General features: G+C 41.5%; 1 protein-coding gene across 2 annotated transcripts; it reads left to right on the forward strand.

Annotated features, from left to right (window-relative positions):
* On the forward strand, positions 1 to 26,501 carry LOC145488419 (polycystin-1-like). 2 transcript variants are annotated; one of them, XM_081467285.1, is made up of 19 exons: positions 1 to 713; positions 2,061 to 2,750; positions 5,797 to 5,966; positions 6,348 to 11,317; positions 11,767 to 12,282; positions 12,718 to 12,974; positions 13,072 to 13,427; positions 14,049 to 14,231; positions 14,939 to 15,064; positions 15,551 to 15,736; positions 16,720 to 16,962; positions 17,060 to 17,224; positions 17,747 to 18,148; positions 19,388 to 19,618; positions 20,551 to 21,682; positions 22,393 to 22,847; positions 23,639 to 23,899; positions 23,980 to 24,145; positions 24,686 to 26,501. In XM_081467285.1, exons 1-19 carry the CDS (start codon positions 638 to 640, stop codon positions 26,116 to 26,118), a joined length of 12,018 nt encoding a protein of 4,005 aa, XP_081323411.1. In that variant the 5' UTR covers positions 1 to 637; the 3' UTR covers positions 26,119 to 26,501. The 2 variants fall into 2 exon arrangements, with proteins under 2 accessions (XP_081323411.1, XP_081323412.1); XM_081467286.1 differs by having other exon boundaries at positions 22,402 to 22,847.
* Positions 26,502 to 27,427: the final 926 nt, after the last annotated feature.

The following is a 27,427-nucleotide window of genomic DNA, read 5'->3' on the forward strand; positions in this document are numbered from 1 at the left end:
TGACAATATAAGCGTTTAGTTTAGTTTAGTTTATAGAATATTCTTAGATCAAAAAGGAATATTGAAAAGCACGGAGATAAACAATACGATGTTCGACACGTTTTATTATTCGATTTCTTTTTTCTGTTCAATATTACATTAAGTTATCAAGAACATTTCGTTTGATAATCTCTAAAGAATTCAGTCGCATGCATTATAATCCCACTATTTACAGATGCAATATTCATCGAACTTTGCCTGTATTAAGTTTCCCAAAAATTAACGAATCGAAAACGAGTGTTTGCGACAGCTGTCCGAGAAGCCTTTGTGTATAACGCGTGGAAACGAGTGTGTTTGTTAGCTAAACTATAATTAACCCGGCCTGACCGAACTTTCACTCATTCGCTGGCAGATTGCTTTTTTTACCTCGAGATCAGAGCGAGCTTCGCAAACTCATTCCGGAAACCAGTGACACATTGGATCTTACAGAATGACATTCAAATTCAGTTTGGTTGAGACGTGTATGTGAAATGACGAATTTGTTATGAGTTAAACAGAATTTGTACGAAATTGTTTGCTTATCTCCCTGAGCTGGTCTCGTTCTACTCTTTAAAGCTGATTTAGCGTATCGCGGATATGAAGAGATTTTAGCGCAAGGATGGCCACGAGAAGCTGGTATTTCACCTTTGTGACTGTGGCGGCTTTGGTCAATTATATAGGAGCAATTGATGTCGGTGAGTCCTAACCGTCTGGGTTTCTAATCTACGCTAATTTACATTTACTCGACAACGTTTCCCTGTTTTATAGAGCAAAGATTTTACAACAGAGGTTTCCCTCTTGCTAACACTGGGAATATCTTATTTTTTTTCCACCGGCTAGTGGCGATACAAAATACACTGCTTTGTTACAAGAAAGAAAAGACGTCAGAGCATAACATTTTCAGTTTTTGACAACGGCTGTTACAGCCGGGCTTATCCTCAACGCAAAGATGGAAATCAGTGATTTGATGGTAATCTAATTTCGCTAAATCGTCGCTTTGAAAAACCCAAAGAAAAAGATTCCATCTTTGATAAATACAACTGCAATAGATTGCGAAACGCATAAAGTTTCTCAAACCAGGAGGCCCTTGAGAATAAGTTCTTGATTACATCAATAAAATGAAATGTATATCGTTATCTCAGTGCGTGTTTTCTTCGTAAACTAGAGGAGCGACCTGCAGAGAAATTGTACTTTTTCTGCCTAAGCTTGTAGCTCTTTTTAATCTATCTTTTAAGTCGGTGCTCGAGATTCATTTTCTTCGATATATTATAAATTTGCATTTCCTCTATTTCTTTCTAGTTCTCGTTTTATGTTCATTCTTTTCTGAAGTGGTCAACTTCTGTAGCAGAGAGCTTCCTTGTTATTACTTTTTTGCACGCAATATGAGCGTACGAATAAATCCAAATTAACATAATAGTAGTTTCATTCACCTCGGATAAAAAGCTAGAATTACAGACGTCAAATAAGAAATGGAAAAAAATTAGTCTTGAGTTATCCACGCCACAACAGAAACATCTGTAATATGGCTTTACGATTTCTGTCCGTGACTGTTCACGGAACAATTATTTTTCTTGAAGGAAGATTCCAAATAATATTATATTTTTTTTCCCTCGGGTCATATTTTGTGCTTACAATTTTGTACTTTAAAATTGCCAGTCCTTCGACAATTCAGAAACGATTCGTGTCAAGAAATATCAAATGATAGAAATAAACCTAAATGAAGGTCTTAACTTCAATAATTTTTCTTTCCTTTATAAATCCAAGGTTACCTTTTGTATTTTAAAATTTCCTGTCCTACGACAATTCAGAAACGATTCGTGTCAAGAAGTGTCAAATGATAGAAATAAACCTCTTTCCTTCATAAATCCAAGATTACAAATATTGTGAGTTCGGGGACGTTTCCCCTTATCCGCCTTGAAGATACTAAATCAATTTTGTTTCTTTTTTTTCCTTACACCTCTTAGCCTCAACAACTTCAGTTCTGATGATATTTTTTCTGCTATCCCTTGATTTATAGTTAATGTTGCTTTGTTTCGTTCTAGAAAATCTTAAACTTGGCTGCTATACAGAATCGCCGCTAAACCGAGAATTTCGTGTATCGCCCGGGGACTATCAACCATGGAGCCTTACTCCGTACGTTTGCGTAAAACTCTGTGGGAACATGAAATACAACTTGGCCGCTCTTCAAAATGGCAACTTGTGTTTTTGCGCCAATGCATTCAATTCTTCGCGGGCGGAAAGCTCGAACTGTAATGTAAACTGCAGTGGCGACGAAAATTACGTTTGTGGAGGGACATGGGCAAATTCAGTTTACAATTCAAGCTCTTACGCTGACGACCTAGTTGTAAACTACTTGGGCCCCGTCGTTGTTTTTGAGTGGGTTAATCTAACTGCCGAATTTGTGAACAGAAGCGATCCTGGATTGCGCGTTGCGTTTGACATTGGAGATGAAAACGGAGACTCCCCCGGGGTCAGCGCGAAGTTTAAATTCAGGGCGTCTTATTGGGGTAAAATCACCGTTAAAGCTCAGCCGTTAAATGTAGATCCAAAGTTGGATTATAAAAAGCGCGATGTGTACATTCAAGCCAAGCCAGGGACAGCGGAGTTGAATTGTCCCTCAGTTGTTCGAACAGGGGAAACATTTCGCTGTATCGCGAAAATATACGAAGGGACAAGTCTTACAGCGACATGGCTTTTTCAAGATGGAAAGGAAAGAAACATTTCATTACCAAGTAAGTTAAATTTATTCATATTTGCACGGTTATAACGAGTTTTTTATTTCATTTAAGCCTTTGGTTCCCGTTCGACGGCATCGGTTGACATTGTTTGCTTAGCAGAGGCAAAACGCAAAACGAATTATTGCATCGGTTATTATGAAGAATAGCGTCTTGATTATAATTCAAGCTTTTATGCAAAGCTGAATAAACGAAATTTTTTTAGGTGGCAAAGAATATAATTACAACACATTGAACACTTAAAAAAAACTTCTTTGACAACAAGACGAGAGCTGTCGGGCCGATCCAGAGAATGGCTTCGTAAATCTAATCAGATTTTTTGGAATGTTTTGAAACCCCCTTATTTGGCTCAAACATATAAGATATTTATAAGTTGGTTTTATGTGTGTTATTGCAAAAGCTCATCCGATATATACAATGTATTATTTGTTTGTATATTCTATTTATAAAGTGCCGACAATGTTTAGTTTGTTTGACAATCCGCAAACAGAGTTGTGCATTTTAGACAATTGTTTCAGTCTTGGCTATCGATTTCCTGCTGCGAGAGAACGTGAAATAAAATCTATGACGGCCAAAACACAATATTCTACTTTCATCGTTTCTTTTAAATTCAGTTTAATTCTTGACCGAGTTAAACTTAAACATAACAAATAAAAGGAACGCAATTCGTTAGTTGCAGGTGATTTTTAACTGTTTCAATAACATGTAAATTGTGCTTTTATCGCGTCCTGCATAAACGCCTCAGCAGACATTTGAAGATTTTCCATTGTACAAGAATAGATAAGCTCTAATGACGCCAGAAAAAAAATCAATTCTTTCAGGTCTCCGCCTTATTGATGGACTATTAATAAAAATTAAAATTTCACAATTTCCTGCTTTATTTGTCTGCATTTTAATACAATTTCAAAGCAGCCTGTTTTGTAAATACAAGATGTTTCGAAATATCAAGTACAAATTTCGCCTGAATGACGCAAGAACCATTTGCGTTTCGCTGTCAAGAAGCGAATTACGAAAAAAACCTCCAATTTTAAAAGTGTATTGCTGTTTGAGTCGCGATGTTGTGTCATCTTGACGGTCATATTTAAGGTTTTAGATTAATTTAAGCTTTGACTTTTCCAATGATGTTTCATATTTATGAAAAATCGAATGATATTCATCAATGAGACGAGAGGCATTTCGATAACTTTTTAAATTTTACTTATGAAGAGGGTTTAATTTAAAACAAAGGAACGCAATATTCAGGGGAATTACGACACATCAGCATCGGACACATCCTTGAGCTCTGTTTTCAAGTGCAATTAGCCTGAAAATGATTTTTATCTGGCGTTATCAGGATTTTTAAATGTGAGCCACTTTCCGTCTTGGAAAAAAATGTTTACTTACGTAAGTAACACATGTTAATATTCATCCGAAGTTTCATTGCCATATGTCTCTGTTCCGCGCGCCGGCCAACATCCCTACAACTGTGGACTTGAAGGACAGGGAACTGTGATACAGTTCAGGGCGGTTTACCTTATTTTAAGACCTTTTAGCTTTAGTTTACGCAATACATACACCAACATTGTCTCCGCTTCAGTACTGAAAGCGTTTTAATTTATGAAAAGTTGTTTTCCGGAAGCATTAGTCTAAGCCAGCCCTAGGATTTTCAATATTTACCAAGTTTTTCCCGTCCCGTTTACCTGTTCCAACACCTTACATATTGTTTTAATTTTGCTCGCATAACCAGAGATGTTCCAGGGTCTAATCTATTTTCCAGTCCATTTTAGCCGTAGGGGCCTGTGCACGAGAAGCATGAGTTCACCAGTGATATATCAATATTGTAACATGGCTCCGAGGCTTTCAGGACAAACTTTTATATCTGGTGTTGTTTTCTTTGTACCCAAGTCTCTTTTGGGAATTGAGAGACAAAACAAACTTAAAAAATTTACAATTTTGACCCGAAAGCCTAGGTGACGATGTTAGGATATTGGTAGATCGAACTTGGCCTATTCAAAGCTGGTAATATCTGCTGGCTGATCTCTAATTAAAATCGCTTGGAAATTACGGTACCTAAAAACCTTAGCAGATTGTAACAGAGGAAGTAACTGGCTGAAAGAGCAATAAAATTCTTAATTATATTCGCATTTAGCGATTACTTATTTACTTATTCTTATTTGCACTGCAGTGCAAATTAACGTGCGCCTGTTCGTAATTTTCTCAGACATACAGAATTATTCCATGAAAACTCGAGCAATTATGATTTACATTATAGTCGTAATATTTTAAAATTATTTCAAATTACGCGAACTCTGCTTGACTCGTGCAAGTTTGAGAAAATTTTTCAATCAATCAATCAATCAAACAATTTTTATTGTGCAGTATTTACAGAATTTTAAAATTCACATCATTATTATGAAATAAAGATGGGAAAAGAAATCAATGTTACATATGGTTATGGAGAAAATAAAAAAAAAACTATGTGCGAGGTAATCAGATTAGCCATTGGCTTTCGAGCTGGTTACCACCATGATAAAGTAGATACGGAGAACAAAAATACATTACTGGAAATAATCAGTCCAACATCACTTAAATTGTGAATCCTTAATTGCACTACGTTAATGACGTGCCTTTACTAACAAAACTCAATCAATGCTTAAAAGCCCGCTGTTCTTTGTACCTAAGTTTGTCAAGTCGTTTTCAATCAAACGAGAAATCCAAATAGTTTCCTGAAATAACACCAAAAACAATTTCCCATGGGAAGTCGAGAAAGTTTAATTTCACCAGTACTTTCAAGTGCTTTATATGAATTTCAATTTGTTTTGGACATTTGGTGTTTGATAGAAATGATGTCGTTTGAGAATATAGTCGCACAGAAGCTCGTAATAAAGTGTAAGTAAACTCGATATAACGTTTTTGTCCATTTGTTACTCGGACGTCTGGTGGATTCCTTCTTAAAACCTTTCTTGTGAGACAATTTCTTAAAAGCTGATGTTATATTAAAATTTAAATTAGCGCAATAAATTCGGTTTATCGATTAAACGAGCTTCTTGTATACTCTCCTCAGACCCACTTTACGTACGGGCTGGCCCGGCCATACCGCAGTGGAACGTGCCAGGTCTAACTTCCTCATATGGTCCAGGACTGTTTTTACTTCCCACATCCCAGTTCTCTTCTGAAGCACGGATTTTAGCCCTGGAAATCTATGGCTACACAGCGGGGCAAATAAAACTTTTTGTAAGTATTGATAATTGATAGTTTCTATCAAAATCAAAGTATTTATGACTGAAATACGTTCCAATTGGAGATCTCCGCCAATCATTTGCATGTTATACATGAATATAACTTAATCAGCTGCAAAACGAAAGTGAAGATAAAATCACATATGAAATGGCAATGCATTGCTAAAGCCTTAAGAAAACACAAAAAAAAATGAAAGGAAAAGAAAACCAGAATTTGCAGTAATGACTCATGTCACTTTCTTTCGATTTGTTCACTTTTTTTCAGTTGACTGATTTCTGACCCTCTTCGTCAATCTGTACCTTGCGCTCAGAACAATATTTGTAAATATTTCTTTCTTTGCTTATTTATTTGCTTACTTTTACTTTTTATTGGTAGGTTGTGAGACCAGTCTGTTCCTTGCCAACGCCTCATTACTGTCCCGTTAACCTGTCATGTAATCATCAGCAATGTTCCCCACAGCCTACCTATCACTGCTCCTCCTCCCTTACTTTTTGCCCATCAAGGGCTTGCTGTTTTCTGTCGTCGAGTGGAAACTGTTCCCAGTCTTCTAATTCTACGGCTTTGCACGCAAATACCTTGAGAATGACCACTGACTTGGGAGTGTTAACGATCACTACAGGTTACAACTTGCTTGTTCTTCCCAAGAATCAAACTTTTAACGTTCAGCCTGGGGACATGATAGCATGGGGCCCGGCAACGGACGGGAAGATTGCGCAAAAGCCAGGGAGAAGCACAGTGTACTACTTTTCGGGGTTCGATTTAAGTAACTTTCTGATTGGATCAGAAATCTCAATCAACCAATCAGCGGTGATTTCTGAGTTGACTTACATGGTCAACATTATTGGGTCCCAGGCTTCAAGTTTCGAGATGAGCCATCAGTTCAACACATCTGGAGAATACTGGACCCAAGTCAGTTTTTCGAATACTCTTGGAAACGATTTGCCAGCGATAACACGACACATTCTGGTCCAGACTCCACTCATTAACGTCAAAATTGCCTATCCGCAAGGATTTTCTTTCTATGGCACGAAAATTAACCGCAACGTGGAAATGACCGTTAATATCTCTGCGGAATCGAATGTGACTATCACGTGGACACTTCTCAACTCCAGCTTTTTGTTAAAAAGCCAAACCTTGCGAAGCCTTGAACAGGGCCATGTTGTGGACAAGCTAAACCACACTTTTCCTAACTTAGGAATGTACTTGGTTTTTGTTGAAGTAGCGAACAACGTGAGCTTAATCAATCGCACCGTTCTAGTGAATGTTCAAAACGCCATATCCGACCTAAATGCATCTGTGATTTCGACGCCAATTTTCTTAGGCGCTCCTACAACCCTGAACGCCTCTGTTGTTGGAACGAACGTTCTGCTCAAGTGGATCTTTGGCGATGGCACAGACACGCCCTATGTTTCCAACACAACCGTTGTTCACCGGTTCTCTAAGACAGGAACTCTTAATGTTTCCGTGATCGCGACCAATCTAGCCTCCAAATTAATAGCTTGGTTTCCAGTTCACGTTCTACATCCACTGAGTATTTCTGTGCCGCTCCAGGGCTCGGTGGATTTGACGATAAACTCATCGTGCTCCTTAGTTGGACCTTTTGCCGCGGATCAATACTACTATTGGGATCACGGAGACGGGAGTACAGAGGAAGGTCTTAACAAAACGCAGGTGTCCCACACGTACACAACGGGAGGCACCTACAGAGTCACTGTTAAGCTTCAAAATAAAGTACTTGTCAAAGCAGTCTCCGACATTTTCATCATTGAACAAGTCTCAGGTCTTACCCTCGACAATTTTACCGGAGTAGAGCTGTTTGATAACCACACCTTTATTGCTCGGACAGTGACAGGAAACAACCTAACCTATGAATGGTATCTGCACGGTAATAACACCATAACTATAATGATATGTTCGAGTAATTCTATAGAATTCCATTTTAACCAAACCGGTTTCTACTCGATCAGCGTAAATGTCTCCAATTCCATATCCTCCGCGTTTGCCTCGCTCTCGTTTCATGTGCAACTGCCCATAGCAGGACTAGGGATAACCGCTTTCCCGAATCCTGCGCCGTCCAACAGCACAATAACGTTTAACATCACCAAAGGATCGGGAACTAACGTCAAGTATCGTCTTGACTTCGGTGATGGATTTGTCCTCCGAGAATTTCCGAAGAGCTATCTCTTCAATCGGACATTCGCTTTCGGTCAGTGGCAAGTAATTTTCACAGGAGAAAACGCAGTTAATCATGTGATTGTATTCTATAACGTGACTGTGCAAGATCCAGTTGAAAACATTACTATAGCCGTTGAGTCTGAGGTCGAGTTTCATGGAAGAAAAATCGTGGCGGTTGGGGCTGGCACGCGTTTCTATAGCAACGTCACAGCTGGCACGGATGTGTATTTCCGCTGGATGTTCGGAGATGGTGGCAGCAGTCAAACTTTTAAAGGTTCGAGAATTCCCTCGGGAGAAACTAACCACAGTGTAGGGCACTCGTTCCCTCGCTCGGGGCCGTTCAACGTAACAGTAGAGGCTTTCAATGCCATAAGTCTATTGCGGACCTGGATTATAGTGCACGCGCAACAAAGGATCGAAGGATTTATGTTACTAGTGACTGACCGAGCGAGTCCTGGGGAGGAGATAAGTTTTGGATTTTCGCAAACCAAAGGCGACAACGTCAGTTATGTGGTCAACTATGGCGACGGCGGACCAAGTCAAGTCCTCACAGCAAAGTCCTTGTTAAAAAGTTTCAACGAAACCGGAGTATATAACATATCTGTAGAGGCTGTCAATCAAATTAGTTCAAAGAAGGTCAGAAAAACTATTACAGTGCAGCGTAATATTCAAGGCCTCGCTTTCGTCTCTCCAATCAAAGCGGTGGAAACTGGTCAACCGTCTGTTATATCGTGGAAAATCACAGAAGGAAGTGACGTAATTTTTGTCGTCGACTATCAGGACGGAAGCGCTCTTGAAATACTGGACGGGAATGTTATAGGCATGAACGTGACTGTACGCCATAATTATTCAACTTGGGGCGAATTCATGGTCAAAATCACTGCGTACAACTTGGTGGGGCGTAACAAAACGATAAAAGGCAAAGCCGTGGTAGACGATCGCATTGTCGGTCTTGTAGCATATGCCCAGCGCAGTACAATACTTATGTTTGAAAACGCTGTGATCGTGGCTTCGATCTTGAAAGGAAGCCGTGTAACGTACGAGTTTGATTTTGCTGATGGTTCTGAGCCTGTACACACTACAAACAACACCGTGACACATCGTTACGCAAAATATGGGGTATTTAACGTCTCAGTTACTGCCAGCAACACGCTCACAACAGACCTGGTACATCTTAATGAGACTATCACGGTGGAGAAACCGAGCACACCGATGGAGATCCGCGGGCTCAATGTGTCATGCCAAGCGACCACTCCTGGGAGTGCAAGCGAAATTCGCATAAGTTATGAGTATGGCTTCCTGTTTCAGTGTGAGATCGACTTCGGTGATGAAACAACAGAAACTTATAGTGACTCAACCCTTCCGTTCCCATTGCTCCACAGCTACAGCTCCGTCGGTAGCTTTGAGGTGATCGTTCAGTGTGGAAGCAGCCGAGTCCAAACGACTGCTAAAGTCGACGAAGTAATCACAGGCCTGAAATTCAAAACTGGTAATGGAAAGATTCTAAAAGAATTTGGTCAGTCTGTCGAGATTGAATGGATCTGGATGACAGGTACACATGTCCAACACAGTGTGACCCTATCGGGCCATGGTTCAATTACCAGTCAGCAAACCAGTCAAACAGGGTTTATCCAGCTTGGTCCTACGCTGTGCCCAACCCCTGGTAATTACACTGTAAAAATAGTGTTGTCGAATTCGGTCACGCCTGCGAAAAAACTTACAGCCAAGGTTACGTTTTTGCAAGAAATATCTGGCTTGTCTATCAGCGTTAATCCCATCACTAGAACTGGGTGTCCTGTGCCGGTTTACGTGACTATTGCATCAGGGCTGGATGTAGCAGTGCTGTGGAAATTCGGCGATGGGAATGATATTCATCGTCAATCCAAAGGGTTTGGAAGCCAGGCATTTATCACAAGTAATATTTACACCACGCAAGGAAGTTACGAAATAGCGGTCTGGACGTCAAATCAAAATTCTGCAGAAAATGCGACTGATTCGATAACAATCCAGGATCCTGTTGAAGGGTTCTCATTTCATCAAAACAACACGCTCATTTGGCCGTCAAGAAATATCGTTTTCCATTTCAGTCGAAATTCGTCATTATCAGATCTTGTTGGTGCAAAATACAAAATTGAGTTTGGTAACGGTGAGAATTCAGAAGAGGTGCTCATTAATCCGAATCAAACTCAGTTTAGTTATCCACATTCGTACTCGCGCCCAGGGTGCTACACGGCCAAACTGATCATATGGAACTTTGTAAGTCGCGTGGAGTTAACCGCTCCTGTTGACGTCATAGAACATATCAGCAACGCCTCTCTCAAGGCTCTACATTCCAAATACTCGGCTTATCCGGGGACCTTGGGTGGTGGCCCGACTGGAGACATGTTTCCGTTTGAGTACCCAGTATCCTTCGCGATCATACAAGATACGGGAACTTGCTTGAAGTACGATTGGAATTACGGAGACTATATTGAGTTAATAGATGTTACAACTCCTAATACAACGCATGCGTATCCTTTAACCGGGACTTACACCGTTACGGCTAATGTTTCTAACAGCCTCGGGGAGCGGTTTTTACAGCGGTCCATCACATTACAGCATTCAGTGATGGGTTTGTATTTAGCTGTCAGTGGTCTGGCGAGACCGGGGAAGAGCGTTACATTCGTTGTATTCTGCGCAAGCCTGGGGACGAATTCAACATTCGTTTTCAATGCAGGTAACGGAGGCTATAATGTCACGCTCAAGAAGTTTAGCAATAACTCCAAACTGAAGGCGGAAAGCAAAATTGATCCCAACACACATCTTCCATTCGATCCATCGAGCTATTACGCCAAGGTTGTCAACCATGTCTATTCAAATCAGGGAATGTTTGTGGCAAATGTGTGGGCTTGGAATGAGGCATCCCAGCAATCAGCGCGAGCCTCAGTTATAATAACAGACAAAGATGTTCCAGTACCTCGCGTGTCAGTCACTGGAGGGCTAAAAACCCTGGTGAACAGCACTGCTCTAATCTACGGAAGTAAGGTTGCTCTGAGCTCGCATGTTGAAATCCAGAGCAAGGAAAGCCACACGGTAACTTTCAAGTGGGTTGTCTACAAAGCGAACACATATCGCCCAGCTTCCGAATCTTCTCTCCCACAGCTACCCCCGGAATCAGGGCGAGAAGTAAGGTAAGTTATGGGAAAAAAAACTCTCCGAGGAACACAGTCAGGGTCAGGTTTGAGGACAATGCACATTTTTGTTTATTATTCTTAGGAAGGTTTTCTAACAAGGTCTTTGGTAGGCATATGACGGGAAGTAGAAAAATACCAAAGCAATTAAAAGACTTGGTAAACATTCAGCCTTATGTAATCTAATGATTTGTTTAAACGAGACCCAAATGCCTTAAGTAGATTGCAGATTTTGAAACTGGGGGATATCGTAGGATATTATATACTCTTCTCTGCCTCACATGAAGTGTTCAGACCAGTTGCAACCAAGAAAAATATCTCACAGATTTACTTATGTGGCATAATATGTTGCTCATACCATCATGTAACTTGACGGAGGGTAACTTGACCCTATAAACAATCATTGTTTGACACCAAAATACCCAACTAAGATTCTCTTCTTTCTATAGATTTTCCCCAGAGGTCCTGACAGACCAGTCCTCGCTGACCATTCCCGCCTTTGGCCTTGATCCTGGTGAATACATATTTCAGCTCACTGTCACAATAGCCGACATCGGTACAAACAACGCCGACCATACCTTCATTAGGATCGCGGGCGCCGATATCGAAGCTCGCATTGCTGGCGGAGATTTGCGAACACATGACTGGGGACAGCGACTCGTATTAGATGCAACAGAATCACGTGATCCACTGCAACTAGGAAAGGAAGATTTGACCTTTGTTTGGTTTTGCGAAATAACCAAAATTAACCCTGATATCGTTAAATCTGATGTTGGGTGCTTTGGTAATGGAGAAGGTGATGTTGAATACACCGGGAAGGTTTTCTCCATAGAAGCCAAGAGCCTCTATGAGGCGACCTCGTACTTGTTTACTGTGAATGTGAGTTCTGCGGAGCCCGGCCGCTGGTCGACGGCAACGCAGACGATAACAGTGTTGATGGGGAATCCCCCTGATATCAGAATAAGGTGAGAATTATTACTAGACAAGTGAGTAATTTAACGATTTAGTACTGAAAAACGTATTGATTCTGAAGTAAAAATATTTTTTTGTATCAGAAAAACATCATTAAAAAGCAAAAGTATCATATTGCTCCAAATTTTCACAAGTTAGCTTGGAACAGGCCATTATCAGGGATGAGTTTCTCAAATAGTATTTTCTGTTCTGGTTTCGAGAATACATTGGCCCAACCCAACTTAGTTTATAGAGGAGTGCCCGCCCCTGGACGTCGCCTTGCAAAGATTTGTGTTCACGACAAAATTGCAGCCCTGTTTGATTTCAAAGACAACTTAATGTTTGGCAGAATCATCAGTCATAGTATTGCCAAGGGTTGCAGAGTCTTGTCTTAATTCCGTAAACCTTTGCACTTGTGATTTTTGGCCTTGGATTTCTGTCCAATATAGTTGTCTGTCCAATTGTGGGGCGTACCTGAATCCATCCAGTAGACTTGTTCTTGCCACGGAATGTCTGAACTGCGACGAAACCCAACCCATAACTTACAACTGGTCAGCGGTGAACGTCCCAGCCTCGTTGCCTTTCTTGGTGTGGCCCGAAAGAACCCTCACCCCTCAAAACTTCCCGGATGCTGTCATCCTTGGAGGGACATTTGACAGTGGCTCTTCGTACAGAATCAAAATTGTCGCCAGTCGGCCCAGCTCAGGTATTTGTTAAATCGATAGCTGTTCCATGAGACTTTTAGGAAAAAAAAGGCTGTGAACAAAATTTTAACGCATATTTCGTTTTGAAATTGTTCTCAGCATCCCAAGGACTGGCAGAGTATAACATTGTAACCAACATTCCACCCAATGGAGGATCGTGTGACGTCACACCCAAGACAGGCGAAGAACTGGACACAATATTTACTTTCTCATGCAGCGGGTGGCAGGATGAGCATCAACCGCTGACCTATGAAATGTTTTACTCTCACCCAAATAAAAGCGAGGAGGACCCAGTTTCGCCTCTGAGTGGGGTGCTGTTTTTCTTTGGTCCTTCGTTAGAGAGTTACAGGGCGATTCTTCCGATGGGAAAGGAAGAAAATAACTATTCTGTTAATGTTGCGGTGATAATAAAGGACGCGTATGGAGAGTACGTGGACAAAAATCTTCGGATTCAGGTAAAGCCTGCACTTTTGTAACTCTTAAGACTAATGAAGCCACAATATCTGATCCTAAAATGAGTAGTAAAAGTTGCAAACTGATGATATTGAAACTCAAACAAACAGGCACGTTCTTTGATCCCGTGACGCGATAGTGTTCATCTGCGGAGAGACACTATCAGTCCGTAGTGCCCGTCCGAGGAAAACACCCGGATGGATGGTACTCGTCCGTGAAAATGTTTCTGTGAACAAGCGGGTTTATAGAAAATAAACAATTGAAAGTGTATTAAGTAGGTTTTCGTCTGTTTTCTTAAAATTTTGCATTTGGCTTTCACGGCTTTCATCTAAAAAAGTTCAAAATAATTCAATATGATTTTTGAACTGGCACGCGGAAGAAAATTTAGTGGTGAACAACAAAGACAATAGAGTGTTTATGTCTCGGAACTATCGGTCTGATAGTTTCACTTTGGAAGCTTCGCTTCTCGCGCAAATATTCGTTTTAAGAACATCAAATTTCCGCGGGGCAACTATCAGCCGATAGTTCCTCCACAGGAACATTCTGTTGTTTAAATAGAAATCTCGAGTTGCTATATAAACAAAAACTTGCTTGCCCATCATCGTATTTGTTCCTTCATTCAGGTAAACCGCAGACTGGTGACTCAAAAGGAATTGGTAGAAAAAACTCTTACGCCGGGAAACGAAATAGAAAAGGCGATTGGTCGTGGCGCAGTGCAAGAAGCAGTGCAGCGTATAAATGCTATCAGCGATGTACTCAATGTACAGAACTCCACTAAGGACAATGCGGTTGAACAAAACAAACAGGTACATTCTAAGAAACACTCAGGTGAAGCTGTTGTAGGGGATACTGTAATTTACATCATTTCATAGGCAATACAGCCAATCAGAATACAGGAAAGCCGTTGTGTACTCGACGGTATTACCTCTAACCTTCCCATCATGCGCGGTGCGTACGTATGTCACATTGATTGTATGGGCCACAGTATTTTCTATGGCATGGTATAAAATAGTTTACAACGCTCTCTCGTGGTATATCATGGAATGTCCTACTTGTCATGTGTATTTTCTTGGTACACACTCGCCTTAAGGCTCGTATGTACTCCAAGATAATACTAGTGATCATGACTCGTGGAATATTCCATGCTACACCACTCGAAAACGTCGCATAATTTTTTTTCAGCGGCGTAAAGCGACAGGTAAAATCACCCACACCCCTTCTCACCCCTTCATAGGGTACAGAAAAGTCCAGCTCGACTCGACCCAGCGTCCCTCCTTTTACTAGGAAATACCGTTCTTCCAACTTTGACAATTTCGGGCTGGGCTATTAAACCGGCTTCACAATTAATGAAACTTCCATTGGTAGAAGAATATAAGAAGCATACATAAAAGCGGGTGAGAAGCAGGGTTCGTAGAAGACAGTATTGCAAAAGTGATACTGTAACTGAATATAACGCAATACAAAAAAGTTGATACGCCTAAATGATAGACTGATTGTCACGTTTGTTGTATAGGTTCGTTTGGCGATTATCAAGTACTTGGCTGAGTTTCGTCCACAAAGTCTTAATGATGTATTACTTGGATCCAAGCCCCTAAAGGCGGCAACCGCTGTTGCTGCGGAGACTGAAGTGGAGGCGCAGGTGAGGCAAACTGGGACGTCATCCAGGGCTTGTTACGCAACATACGTTTTCTTCCTACGTTACGTGACGAGCCGAAAACGACAGCTACAAATGATGGAGATATGGCATAAATTGATACAATAAATCCGTCAAAATGTGAAAAACCGACATTTCAGCTTAATTTATCGGCTAAGACAGTACGGCAGAACTTTTAGCTAGATACACGACCCCACAAGCAAACCTGCTGCTTTAAGCAAAATCGTATTTAAATAAAAGATTGTTGTCGTTGTTTTTGGGTAGTGTAGTGGTTCTAATATTTTCCCCCAAAAAGTGGAATGATGTTGCAGCAAAATATTATGGCCTTTCGACCAGGATTTCTACTACTGGTTATTTAGTCATTGTTCACAACCTGCTATGTGTACACAGTTTTTAATAAATCAACATGTTTAAGGATATTTCGTACGTTTTAGTTTAATTTACAAACGATGTTGTCAATACTATATTTAGGTTCTAGCGACGAAGCAATATGCTAACATGGCGGCCATAGTGATGAAAGAGTCCCAAGGAGGGGAGGATGGGGGAGTCATCGAGACGATCTCTACTGAATTACTCCAAGGATTATCAAATGTATTTCTGGCTTCATCCAACAGTAATACTAACAGTTTAAATAATGAAGACAAAAAAGCTGCTGAGGTAAGTGGTTTGGGGGTTTAACTCCGGTTTCCGTAGCATGAAGTGGCCAGGACATTTGTTACTCCCTTCCCTGGATGGAATGCTAGTCCGTCGTAAGTTCAACCCTAACGTTTTTTAAGGCTGCCTTAGCTAACATTTCGCTGGTACCCATTTATACTTCTGTGTGGAAAGGGGTGACACATTTGAGTGTCGGTATGCAAGGCAAGAGCTGTTATCAGCTAAAGAGGTACGCACCGGACAGGAAGCTATAGAGAGACGTGATGAATCGTAAAACTTGTAACCTACGTAGACCCGTTTTATCTTTACTTTGTTTAGTTTGTTTTGTCCGTCATTTCCGCCACTCCTTTTAGTTTCGAAATAGGTGTTACGACATCCACCACTATATAATATTGTAATTTCATTTTTATATTTAGACCAATATAGTAACATCTATACCTGAAGAAGGCTGGTCTGGCCAGCCCATATATTGTTTTATATATACCGCGTTGTGACATCCTTGCAGTAGTCTTTGACTTCTCATCGTTTTACTCTTCAAGTTTGCCGGGCTGATTAGATCTCCTGTGAGATCTAATGCTCAATCAAGCAGGATCTTCGTTCACGGCTTCGCAGTTTATTACTTTTTTTACTGTGGAGAGAGACTGTTGATGGTTTATGCTCCTGAGAAGGCGTGAAGGGCGAACACCTGTAGTTAGCGATGAAATCTGATCGACAGTTCAATAAAACGTCTTGCCCAGGAAGAAGTTAGAAGCCAGGACTCTAAGCCTCGGTTCAGACGTACTAACCACTTGGCCTCTACGAAAACAACAATTGTTCACGTACTGCCTGAAGGATTAATAACAATAAATCTCAAAAATCCAAGCTTGAAGTTTCTGTTTGCTTTAAGAGTGGCTGGAATTTAGTGTGACGATATAAAAAGCTTTATTCTCGGCTGTTAATTACAACGCAACAGTCTAAAAAGGGTTGTTTTTCAATTTTCATTCCAGGAAGTACAGTTTAAAATTCTTGATCTCGTGGATAAAGTCTCTGACGCAATGCTTCATACCATGATACCGGGCCAAACTCCGCTGGTCACAGGGAGCGCGAGCGTAGCTACTGGCTTGTCCAAACAAGCGCCAAATAACGTGGCCGGGATTTCAGTGGACGTGGGAGGTCTGGGGCAGTTTGTGATGCCACGCAACGTGAGCCTGGTCGACAGAACTAAAAATTATTCCTACGTCACGACTACCGTGAGTTGTGGAATTTTGGATTCTTTAAACTTTGTTCGATTGTAATTAAGGAAAGAGGATTTTTTAACTCTCCTGTATGACCTGTATTCTTCCACAGGTAACCGAGCTGTCTTCAAATCCATTCCGAGGTTCCAGTAATTCCACTCCGGTCAGGTCCAATCCTTTGTCTTTAGTGCTCAAAGGAAGTGATGGGAACGTTATTGCTGTCGAAGGTCTGACATCGCTAATCGATGTTTTGCTGCCGCAAAAAAGATCAGCTCAGGTAATTACAGGTTAAATTTAAAAGGGTTCAATCTGTTCCTTACATTAGCGATAAGAGGAGAAAAATGACTGTGGGCGCTTTATTCCGGTTTACATTGCAAAAGAAGCTAGAGGTATAGTATTACTACCCACAACACTTACCACACCCTAAATTGAGGAACTTGCTTGTTGTTCATGGATACTGTTGAAGGTACTGCAACAGCGTAATATTGCACGATACGCCTCTTTATAATTATACTCAGAAGTAACTGTATGAAAGGAGCTGGATTTCAGTATTTTGTAGCCTGCAAATAGGCTCTTAATTCGAGGCAGGCTTTCCTTCTTTCTTTACCCTTGAAGAGCTTGATCGCAGACTAAATATTTTGTTTTGGCTTGTGTCAAACTGAAAATCATAAACCGATTATATCATAAATAATCAATGCCTTGAAGTAATTTCCATGTGTCGTGAAGACCACAAAAAAACATATTCCGTACGGACCTTCACCTCTTTCAATAATTAAGCACCTGTCAATTCTCGTTACAGGTCTCACTCAACATCTCACAGACTCCTTCCTCCAGTGGTTCCATGACGTTTCACAAGATCTCAATTCCAAACAATGACAGCGTCATGATAGCTGACATTCTCCCATCAGACAGACTGTCCAAACTAGCAATCTACCTCAGATACAACGAGAAACCTTCGACAACTGAGTATGACTTTAAAACCACTCTACCCAACCATGACTCGGCGACGGAAAAAAACTACACGCTCTTTGTGCCACGTGATCAGATGAAGGGAAAGGGCGAGTATTACATTGGAGTTTTATCCAGTGCGCATGACCTGGAAGAGGAACAGACGGTAGTAAATTACACGTTTGACGTCATCTGTTCAGCCTGCTACTTTTGGAACGAGAGTCTGAGTGAATGGAGTACCATGGGATGCCAGGTGAGTTGATCTTACTTTTCTTATGAACACAGCATCCTGTAAGATTAACTCTCGATTAGCTTTGCTGCAAGTAACTTAGTATTATAATTCGATATTGCATTTAAAAAAATCATAACTCGCTATCGTCTACTGTAAAAAAAAGAAAAAACTCATCTACTGTAAAAACCGAACAACTACTTGAGCTTAAGGGAGGGAGGGAGCTTAAGCAAACCACGACGACGACGGTAACGAGAACGTCACCAAACAAAAGGTTTAATGAGCAAAACACGGGCTGTGCACGTGCGTTATGAATCTTTGTACATTTCTTTGCCGTCCTCTGTAAAACAAGAACGTGAAATGACCAAGTTTTGTGTCGTCCGAGGAAGCGAACGACGACGGCTAATTTTTCGTATTTTCATTTGGAACTGAAGACTGTCATTGCATATTTAGCCTGAGCACTGTTTTAGAGCTAATGGCGTACTGAACAGATCTAGAGAATTGCGAATTTCGCTGGTGAAACATGAATTCATTTTTGACTAGGCGTCGTCCTCGGCGACGCCGTCGTCGTTACTTAAGCTCCCTATTGGCCCGAGGTCGTGGCAGTAAAAATACGAGCGCAGCGAGGTTCGTAGAAAAACGAACGAGAGCCAATATTCCCTACAACGGCTACAGCAAGCTACAATGGGGGACAAAACAATTAACACGCTATGCCTTAATTTCTCCTCCTTTCCCCCTCGCCCCCAAGCAATGTTGTAGTTTGTGCAGCCCTGTACACTTTAGCCTGTCCTGAAAGTGTTTCTTCATCCCAACATTGTTTGGAGGGGGGAGGGGAAAGCCATTGTCGGTTTCCACGTGGTTAGAGAAGTGTATATTATGCTACATCTGATTATTTGATAAGTTAAGGATGTGGAAGCAAGTTTTTCCATAACTGTTCCAAGGATTTTTGTCCTCCATTGTAGGTTAGTAGGTAGTTTATTATATGGCACTTGAAAAGAAAAAACACATGGCTTATGATCGTTTCCATAGCAAAATCCCAAACAAGAAAGAACCAATCAGAACACTCTGAGATTACCCTGCCATTTAATAAGGACTCTTACGCCACTTTTCGACACTTTGTTAGTTTCTTAAACTTTGTTTGAAAGTAAGCTCATAGCTAAAATAGTTTAGCAGCCCGCGAAAAGTATTGTTATAATTCACAAAACAAAAAGTTTGTTAACCGACTATCCTTTATTATTTTCTTCCTGTTTATATCTACTACAGGTCCACAACAAGACTACTCGATATCTTACTCACTGCCAGTGTTCACATTTGACATGGTTCGGAGCAGACTTGTTCATCCCGCCAAACAAGTTGGATATCGAAAGCTCTTTTAAAAAGCTTCCGGAAATCTACAAACACCCTGCGCTTCTCGCTACCTTCTGTGTGATCATTGGGCTGTACCTTGTAGGGCTCGTGTGGGCGAGACGAAAGGACCGAAGAGATATCACCAAGGTCTGGGCAAGATTATAGTTGTCTTTTTGTGTTCAACGCGGATTTGTCATTTAGTTTGGTTGATTTGATTACTTAGTACTATAACGACGACTCACACTCATTAATGATACATCAAGTTCAAACAAAGGAAATCATGACCGTGACGGTGTTTGAATATCTGATCTTAATTAGCATAGATTTTTACGATTTTATTTCTCCGTTTTCTCCTTAGTTTTAGTTCCGATTGAGAAAATATATCAAACACTCAAGACAATGGTACATCACATTTCCAAATACCTCGTAGTTCGTCAAAGTACTTCGCTACGCATAGCATTTTCAACTCCTTTCTCGGTGTTTAAGAATGTGCTCGAACACGGTCTTTCTTGTTTGATATGTTACTTCTACAGTCGAATTTCTTGGTACCGTATGGGCACCAATGGAACAGAGCTGAGTGTGCACTGAAATTTCAAAGAATTGAAAGTACGAAAGAAAAAGTAGAAAGTATCATTTTGAGTTAAAATATCAAAAAAAAGTGTCGGATTAGCTAAAAAAAAGTTTAACAAAAAGAATATCGACTAAGTAAGTTCTTTCTGTGGAAGTGCGGTGGCCTAATGGTTATCGCGCTCAGTGAACTCCGGATCGAGCGGTCCGGGTTCGAGCCCTGTCCGGGACATTGCGTTGTTTTCTTGGGGAAGACACTTTACTCTCGCATTACCTCTCTCCACCCAGGTGCGTAAATGGTTAATTAACCCTGGGGAGTAATCCTGCGATGGACTAGCATCCCATCTAGGGGAAAGTAGAAACACTTGCCGCTCAACCTCTTTGTGCTACAGAAAACAGGATAAGCTCCGGCTGTGTGGGTCATTTGGCCCGGCGCAGACCTTACCTTAAATGAGTTTTTTCGATGGAAACCAAACAACGCCCTGACGTACTTGATGTTTCTTATTTGTCAGGTCGGTCTTGTGCCAGTTTTAGATAATGACCCATCAGACCGATATCGCTATGAAGTGACTATTTACACTGCACGCGGCAAGAATACGGGCACCACAGCAAACGTCTCCATCCTTGTCGCCGGTGAAGATGGTCAGAGTGCCGTGCACGTGCTCAAGAGCACATCCAGGTCCTCTCTTCACCCCGGCGGTGTTGATTCGTTCCTTATCACCACACCAGAATGCCTAGGAAGTCTAACATTCATCCGTATATGGCACGATAACACGGGCAAGAGCCCATCCTGGTTTCTGTCCCAAGTCGTCATCCGGGACATTGAGGCGGAAGAAAAATTCTTCTTTCTGTGCAACCAATGGCTGGCGTGCGACGAAGGCGACGGACAAGTTGACCGGTTGTTTCCAGTGGCGGGAAAAGACGAGCTGCGCGACTTTATACATCTTTTCAAGACCAAGACAAGTCGTGACCTTTCTGACGGTCATTTGTGGTTTTCCATCGCTTTTCGTCCGGTGCGCAGCCGTTTCACGTGTGTCCAGCGAGTGTCATGTTGTTTATCTTTGTTAACGTGTTCTATGCTGGCAAACGTACTTTGGTATAAAACGCCAGTGAAGGACCAAAACAATGTTCTAATTGACCTTGGCTTCTTTGAATTCACTTGGCACGAGATTCTTATTGGCGTTCAGTCCAGCTTAATCGTATTCCCAATTAACTTGCTGATCGTTCAGTTGTTCAGGAACAGAGCAGTTAGCCCCAAGACGAAACAGAAATACGCGGAGAGGACTAGAAGAGAAACTAACTTTCCAACAGAAAAGTCACGTACACAAAAGGCGGTATCACTTAGTGACATCACGCCGACGGATTCACAAAGGCAGTCAGCGGGTCCACGACAAAAACACGTTCAGTTAAAGAACTTGACGAACATTCGCACACCCGTGGCCGCGCGCAAGGATTCCTGGGACGAGGATTTGTTCTGTTCGTTGCTAGAGAGTCAAATTGGTGTCTTAACAGAGAACAAAGAGGCGAAGCCAAAGGAAAAGAAACGTTTGGACAAAGATGACCACGTGGGGGAGGTGCCTGATTTTTTGTCCTCCGATATTTACTACTACTTGTATCAAGACGATGCACGTGACCGGGAAAGAGGTACGGGAAACATCTTGCCTCATCTCATGTGCCCTGCTTTTAGCTGTTTGATATTTATAAAATAAAATGATCTTTGATCCATATCAAGGAAGATGGACGCCAACAGAAATGAAACACGGCGCTTTGTACATTAGGCAGCTTGTTTGTTCATTGGCTACCGATTTCATGGTTTAGATATAAGAAAACAGCTAGCCTTTGTAGTAGGCGTTAAACGGGAAGAGGGGGAGGGGACAGGGGGGAGAGGGGGAGGTGAGAGGGGGAGGGGGGAAGGGGATAGGGGGAGGGGAGAGGGGGAGACAAAGCGCGGATGGATGAGGAGAGACTGGGAGAAGTTCCTTCCCCGTCTTCCTCGCATTTTTGCCTCCCTACCCCTTCCCCGTTTACGCCTGCAACGCAGGCTAGAAAATAACAGGAATACTGGTTAATTTGTAATTACTGTTTTCACAACAAAATCGCGATAATGACAACCGGTACAGTCAGTCACAACATGCACAGGAAACCCGATGAACAAATAGGAACATGAAGCGACAATGTGCAAGAGCTGCCAACAAATTTTCGCACCTGATTGAGTGAGAAAAACACAGCCTGTTTTATCTGAAAGTTAGTGTGCGCGTTTTACAGGGATTATAAATTAAACAATCAATGAAAGTCATCATAATCGCAACTTTTAAGTACATTATCTTATTGTAGTCTTTTTTCTTTCTCTGGAGTCTGTCCAGAGTCTATTTGCAGTGGAGACTCAGTGGACACAACAACTGCCTTAGTGAAGACAGAAAAGCCCAAGAGAAAGAAAAAGCAGAAGATGAACTGTTTGTTTCCATGGTGGTTCGTGTACATAGGCTGGTTACTATGTTTCTCCACGGCAGCCGCCGCTGGTTTTTTCACGCTGTTGTACGGACTGAGCTTCGACAACAAACAACAAGAAGAATGGTTAGTCTCCATGTTCGTGTCTATGGCGCAGGACATCTTGATAAGCCAACCTCTGAAAGTGATTATTGTTGCCGTTCTCTTCGCGCTGCTATTGAAAAAGCCGCAAGATGAAGAAGATGACGTCATCAACGCCGAGTTGGCGCGCGACGAGGAATGGCTCGAGCACAATCTTACGCATGGGCAGAAACGCCATGACAAGGCCACTGACGCTCAATATCACCGCCCGCCAGATAAGGTATTTGCTTGTAAGGGTTGTCCTGTTCAGGAGCTTGCAAGCATAATTGTGCTTGGTGCAGTGATGTGATTTGTCCTTTCCAGATACGAGAATATAATACTATCTGATTAATATCAATGTGACTTCAAAACGTTTTAGAACACTTAGTTATTGAATGAGTATTAACGAAAGGGGAATATTTTTAAATCACTATAAGCGTATAAGACTTTTTCTATAACTGAATGCAAACTTTTATCACTTAACTATACATTTTAGCACTTCCTTGATATTTAGCCTGACTTAAAACATTATCCTATATTTCCACTAAAATAGAAAACTAACATAAAATGCTTACGACTGGTTTACCGTCTCTTTTCACTGTAATCATTCGAACTGCGCTTTGAAAACTACAAGTTAGCTTCGACGGCGCTAACCATCAAGTGACTTTCAACCATAAAGTGAGAAACGTCGACGAAGCTTAACAAATAAATTAAACTGGACAAATTAAAATTAAGTTAAAACATTGCGGTTGAAGTGGGTATCTACAAATAACGTGGCCTGCGTGCATTCGAATTATTTAGTTCCTTTCTTGAGAGGGATGCACGACGTCTACCGTCTAAACCGTCAACTGGCAAGTGAAGGTTGTATGAAGATGAAAGATGAAAGATGAAACTTAGTATCTTTGTATTTCTTTCAATTTGTGAAAAACCTTGTGTTTGCCTGGTCTCGCAGTTGCTCTAGCTTCATCAACTTAAATTGACGAGGTTAACACCTCAAGCATTCTATTAACTGATATGCGTCCTTCCATACAGGTATTACTTCACGCCGCTCGGGTCCGACTTGTCAATGAAAGGAAGATGCATTCAGTCATCCGGGAAATCGTCTTCTACTTCCTGTTTGTTTGGATGGTGCTTTTAATAGCTTACGGCCACAGAGACCCGTATGCACACTTTATGGCTCAGAACATTGAGAACACTTTTGTCGGTCACCGGGACTCTCTCGGTTACCGTGACGAAGACAAAATTATCTCTAAGAAGCCTGAGGGGGCCGATGATGTCATCAAGCTTTATGACGTAAGTATTTATAAATAAATAAAACTGCAAATTACAACAGTGTCCCAATGTGTTAACGTTTTGTTTTAAATACCTCATAGGTAACCAACGTGAACGACTTCTGGGAATGGATAAATCAGACTCTAGTTCCAGGCCTCTACAACGGTGCCTGGTACAACGGTAACACAGGGGAACCAGGATTCTTGAATGACAAGATGTCATTTGTAGTGGGCGTGGCTCGGATCAGGCAGCTTCGTGTTAAAAGTGGTATGAACTCTGATTAAAGGTTACTCAATGCACATCATACGCAGGTCATCTAAAGGGCGCTTCTATATCTCCTAATGTACTTGTAATTGCTTGGGTTTTTGTTTCTCTAACTTGGAGGTTGAAGCAGCACTTACATTCATTGCGCGCATCGTCGGGTTTTGATGCACACGGGAAGTTTGAGGAGCACAGCGAAAGGGAAGTTGCTCGAGGCGCACAGCTTCGCGAGAGCAACTGTTGCTTTTTGTGTGCCTTACAAACCTTCCAAATGTATCAGGACTTGATGATGCACTGCTCAAGCTATGAGTCAGTTGTCAGTTTCATAACATTGCCAAAGAAACTGTGGGAAAATGGCGAATTCAACCCAATTTAATTTTGCTGAATGTTTTCAGTGTTAAGAATTTTTTCATTAGGAAGAACAGAAAATATCAAAAACTCAAGGACTTAGCATCACAGAAAGGAACAACTCCGCTCAGTAGCACGGAGAGGTTGTTATACAAAGATCACGTTTTTAATTCTGTTGATGATTTGTCGTTGTTTTAGGAACATGTGAAGTTGCTTCAGTATTTGATGTTGACGTGGACGCATGTAATAAACCTTACTCCTGGGACGCTGAGGACCAGACTCCTCACTACGCTCCCGGTTGGAAACCAACCAATCAGAACTCTTCTTCCACTTCAGGAAACAGCGCATGGCACTACAAGACGACCACTGAACTCAAAACACGTCCTATTCTCGGGCATCTTGCCCTTTATCGAGGAGGCGGCTACAAAGCTGACCTAGGATCGACTGAAGCGGGAGCTTACTCCATGTTAGATGACTTGAAATCGAACAATTGGGTCGACAAATACACGCGCGCTGTATTCATTGAGTTTACTGTGTACAACGGCCATAGTAATCTCTACTGTGTGATGAATTTGCTTTTAGAGTTCACGGCCGCCGGAGGTGTCGTTCCATTCATACAACTGCTTTCAACGCGGATCGACCGCTATGTGGGGAATTTCTTGTTGTTTGTCTTGATCTGCGAAGCTTCCTTTGTTGTATTCACCCTTGTGTTTACTTACCGCGAGTTCAAAAGGCTTCTCAAAACGGATCTAAAAGAATACATGACTGCGTTCTGGACATGGGTTGAAATAGCGCTGTTAGGTTTGTCATGGACTAGTATCGTTCTGTATTTCATCAGGTTCGGGCTAGACAAACTCACGAAGAAGGCTTTTCGAGAGAACCCTCAAGAATTCGTGGATTTCCACCATCTCGCAATGGTTGATCAGTTGTTCGGGTATGTCTACGCATTTGTAGTTTTCATCATCTCGGTGAAATTTCTCCGTTTATTTCGCTTCAACCGACGTATGTCCCTTCTTGGATCCACCTTGAAATGCGCTGCGAAGGAAATGCTTCATTTCGGAATCATTTTCAGCCTGGTTTTTGTCGGATTTTCTCATCTCTGCTACCTAGTGTTCTCACACGAGTTGTACAAATTTCACACGTTCGTCACCACTGTAGAAACCCTCATCAGTGTCATGTTGGGCAAGTTCAGTTATGTTAGCTTGGAGCGAACCAACAGAGTCCTGGGTCCGATGATGTTCTTCTTCTACAGTATAGGCGTGGTCTTCATCCTTGTCAACATGTTCCTGTCAATCATTATTGAGAACTTTAAGAGAGTGAAGCGAAACAACGACCTCCAATCTAACGAATACGAGATCGTCGACTTTATGACAGAGCAATTTATGAGCTGGTTAGGATTCAAGTCGCGATCAATTTTCAAAAATCGGGTTTTCGCCGAAGGGGATTTCGAGCGACCGGTGTACAAGAAGAGAAAACGGACTGACGAAGCTGCGCAACTGAAGGACAGGGTCGATCGACTTGTGGCGCTTATTCAGAAAGTTCATTGTGATGATAATAAAGAAGATTTTCTCAGGAATGATGGAGAAGTAACCTATCTAATACCGGATATCAAACTGGAATCTTACGCTTGAGTACAACATGTAGAATGACATTAGACGCGGGTACCTTATTGGACAGTACTCATCTATGTACGTTCACTTCTGATACTGACAGAAAACCTTTAAAAAATAGCCCCATTTGAAATGGTGTCTATTTCTTAAATTTAAGGTCCTCTGTATATTCCTTAGCTTAACAAGGCCGGGTTCGTCTGCTGTTTCAAGCTGCCGGCGGTGTAAAACAGCGGTTGAAATATTAATTAAAACCGGCTGTTTCAGTTCTGCAGTATACGCATATAATCTTTGTAAATAATGAACTAGAGAACTTTGTCGGGAATATTATTTTTAATAGCAAAATATAATGTTGACGGTCAATGTACAAATGAAAATAAACCAGACTAAGCCTACTTGCTCATCAAGCCAGCTCCTTAGTCTAACTTATATAGCATGAAGCTAGAATCCTGGCCAAAAGTTGTTGGGACACCTTCCCTTTTGCGCGCCAAAACCCACGATTTCAACTACATTCTTGACGTTTAAGAAAAAGATGAATAGAAGCAAGTATAATTGACCCCACTCCCCCCTAGCAATGTTGAAAGAAAATGAAGCTATTTTGAAGACTAGATCGAATGTGGTTAAAAAGGAAAAAGGGACAATAGAAAGTGGTTAGACAGTTGTGTTGGAGCCGAACGTGATTGCTGACAAATCGTTATTATGGGAATAAGACGTGAATATGTACCTTACCGTCACTTTACCTGGATACTTTTTTAGGAGGCAAACAATTCTTGAAACATGGCTATTCTGAAGCTATTGTCAAGGTTTTTATTTTCAAGATTTTTATCAACATTGACAGCGGGGAGGGGGGTAAGCGAGCTTACGCGGTCCGGCTTGGTCTTAAGAAAAGTCATCTGCCGTGAACTGTCCCAACACTTGTACCGTGTGTCTATCGAGTTATAGAAACACGAGTGGAAGTTTGGGAGAACGAGAAATGCTGTGGGAACACGAGCGGCAGGCGAGTGTTTCCACAGCTTTTTCGAGTTCTTCCAAACTTTCACGAGTGTTTCTATAACTCGATAGAAACACGGAGAACATGTTTTCTCTTTTTTCTAGAAAAAGCCGCGCCGAAAAAAAGGTAAACAACTTGTTAACTTTGATTATCAAAGTGTCAATTCTCTTTGTTCGCGCCACCTTTACGTCAACAGCTCATGCTAGTTCTGTGTTTCTATCGAGTTTTAGTAGAATTCTACTAGTATACTAATGGAAATGCTGCAATCTGATTGGCTGAGCTACTCGTATACTATCAGCCATTAGAATGCAGTAGCTGTCGATCGTCCACGAAATGCGACGT

The sequence above is a fragment of the Orbicella franksi genome, chromosome 5, assembly GCF_964199315.1.
Source record: "Orbicella franksi chromosome 5, jaOrbFran1.1, whole genome shotgun sequence".
NCBI classification, from domain to species: domain Eukaryota; kingdom Metazoa; phylum Cnidaria; class Anthozoa; order Scleractinia; family Merulinidae; genus Orbicella; species Orbicella franksi.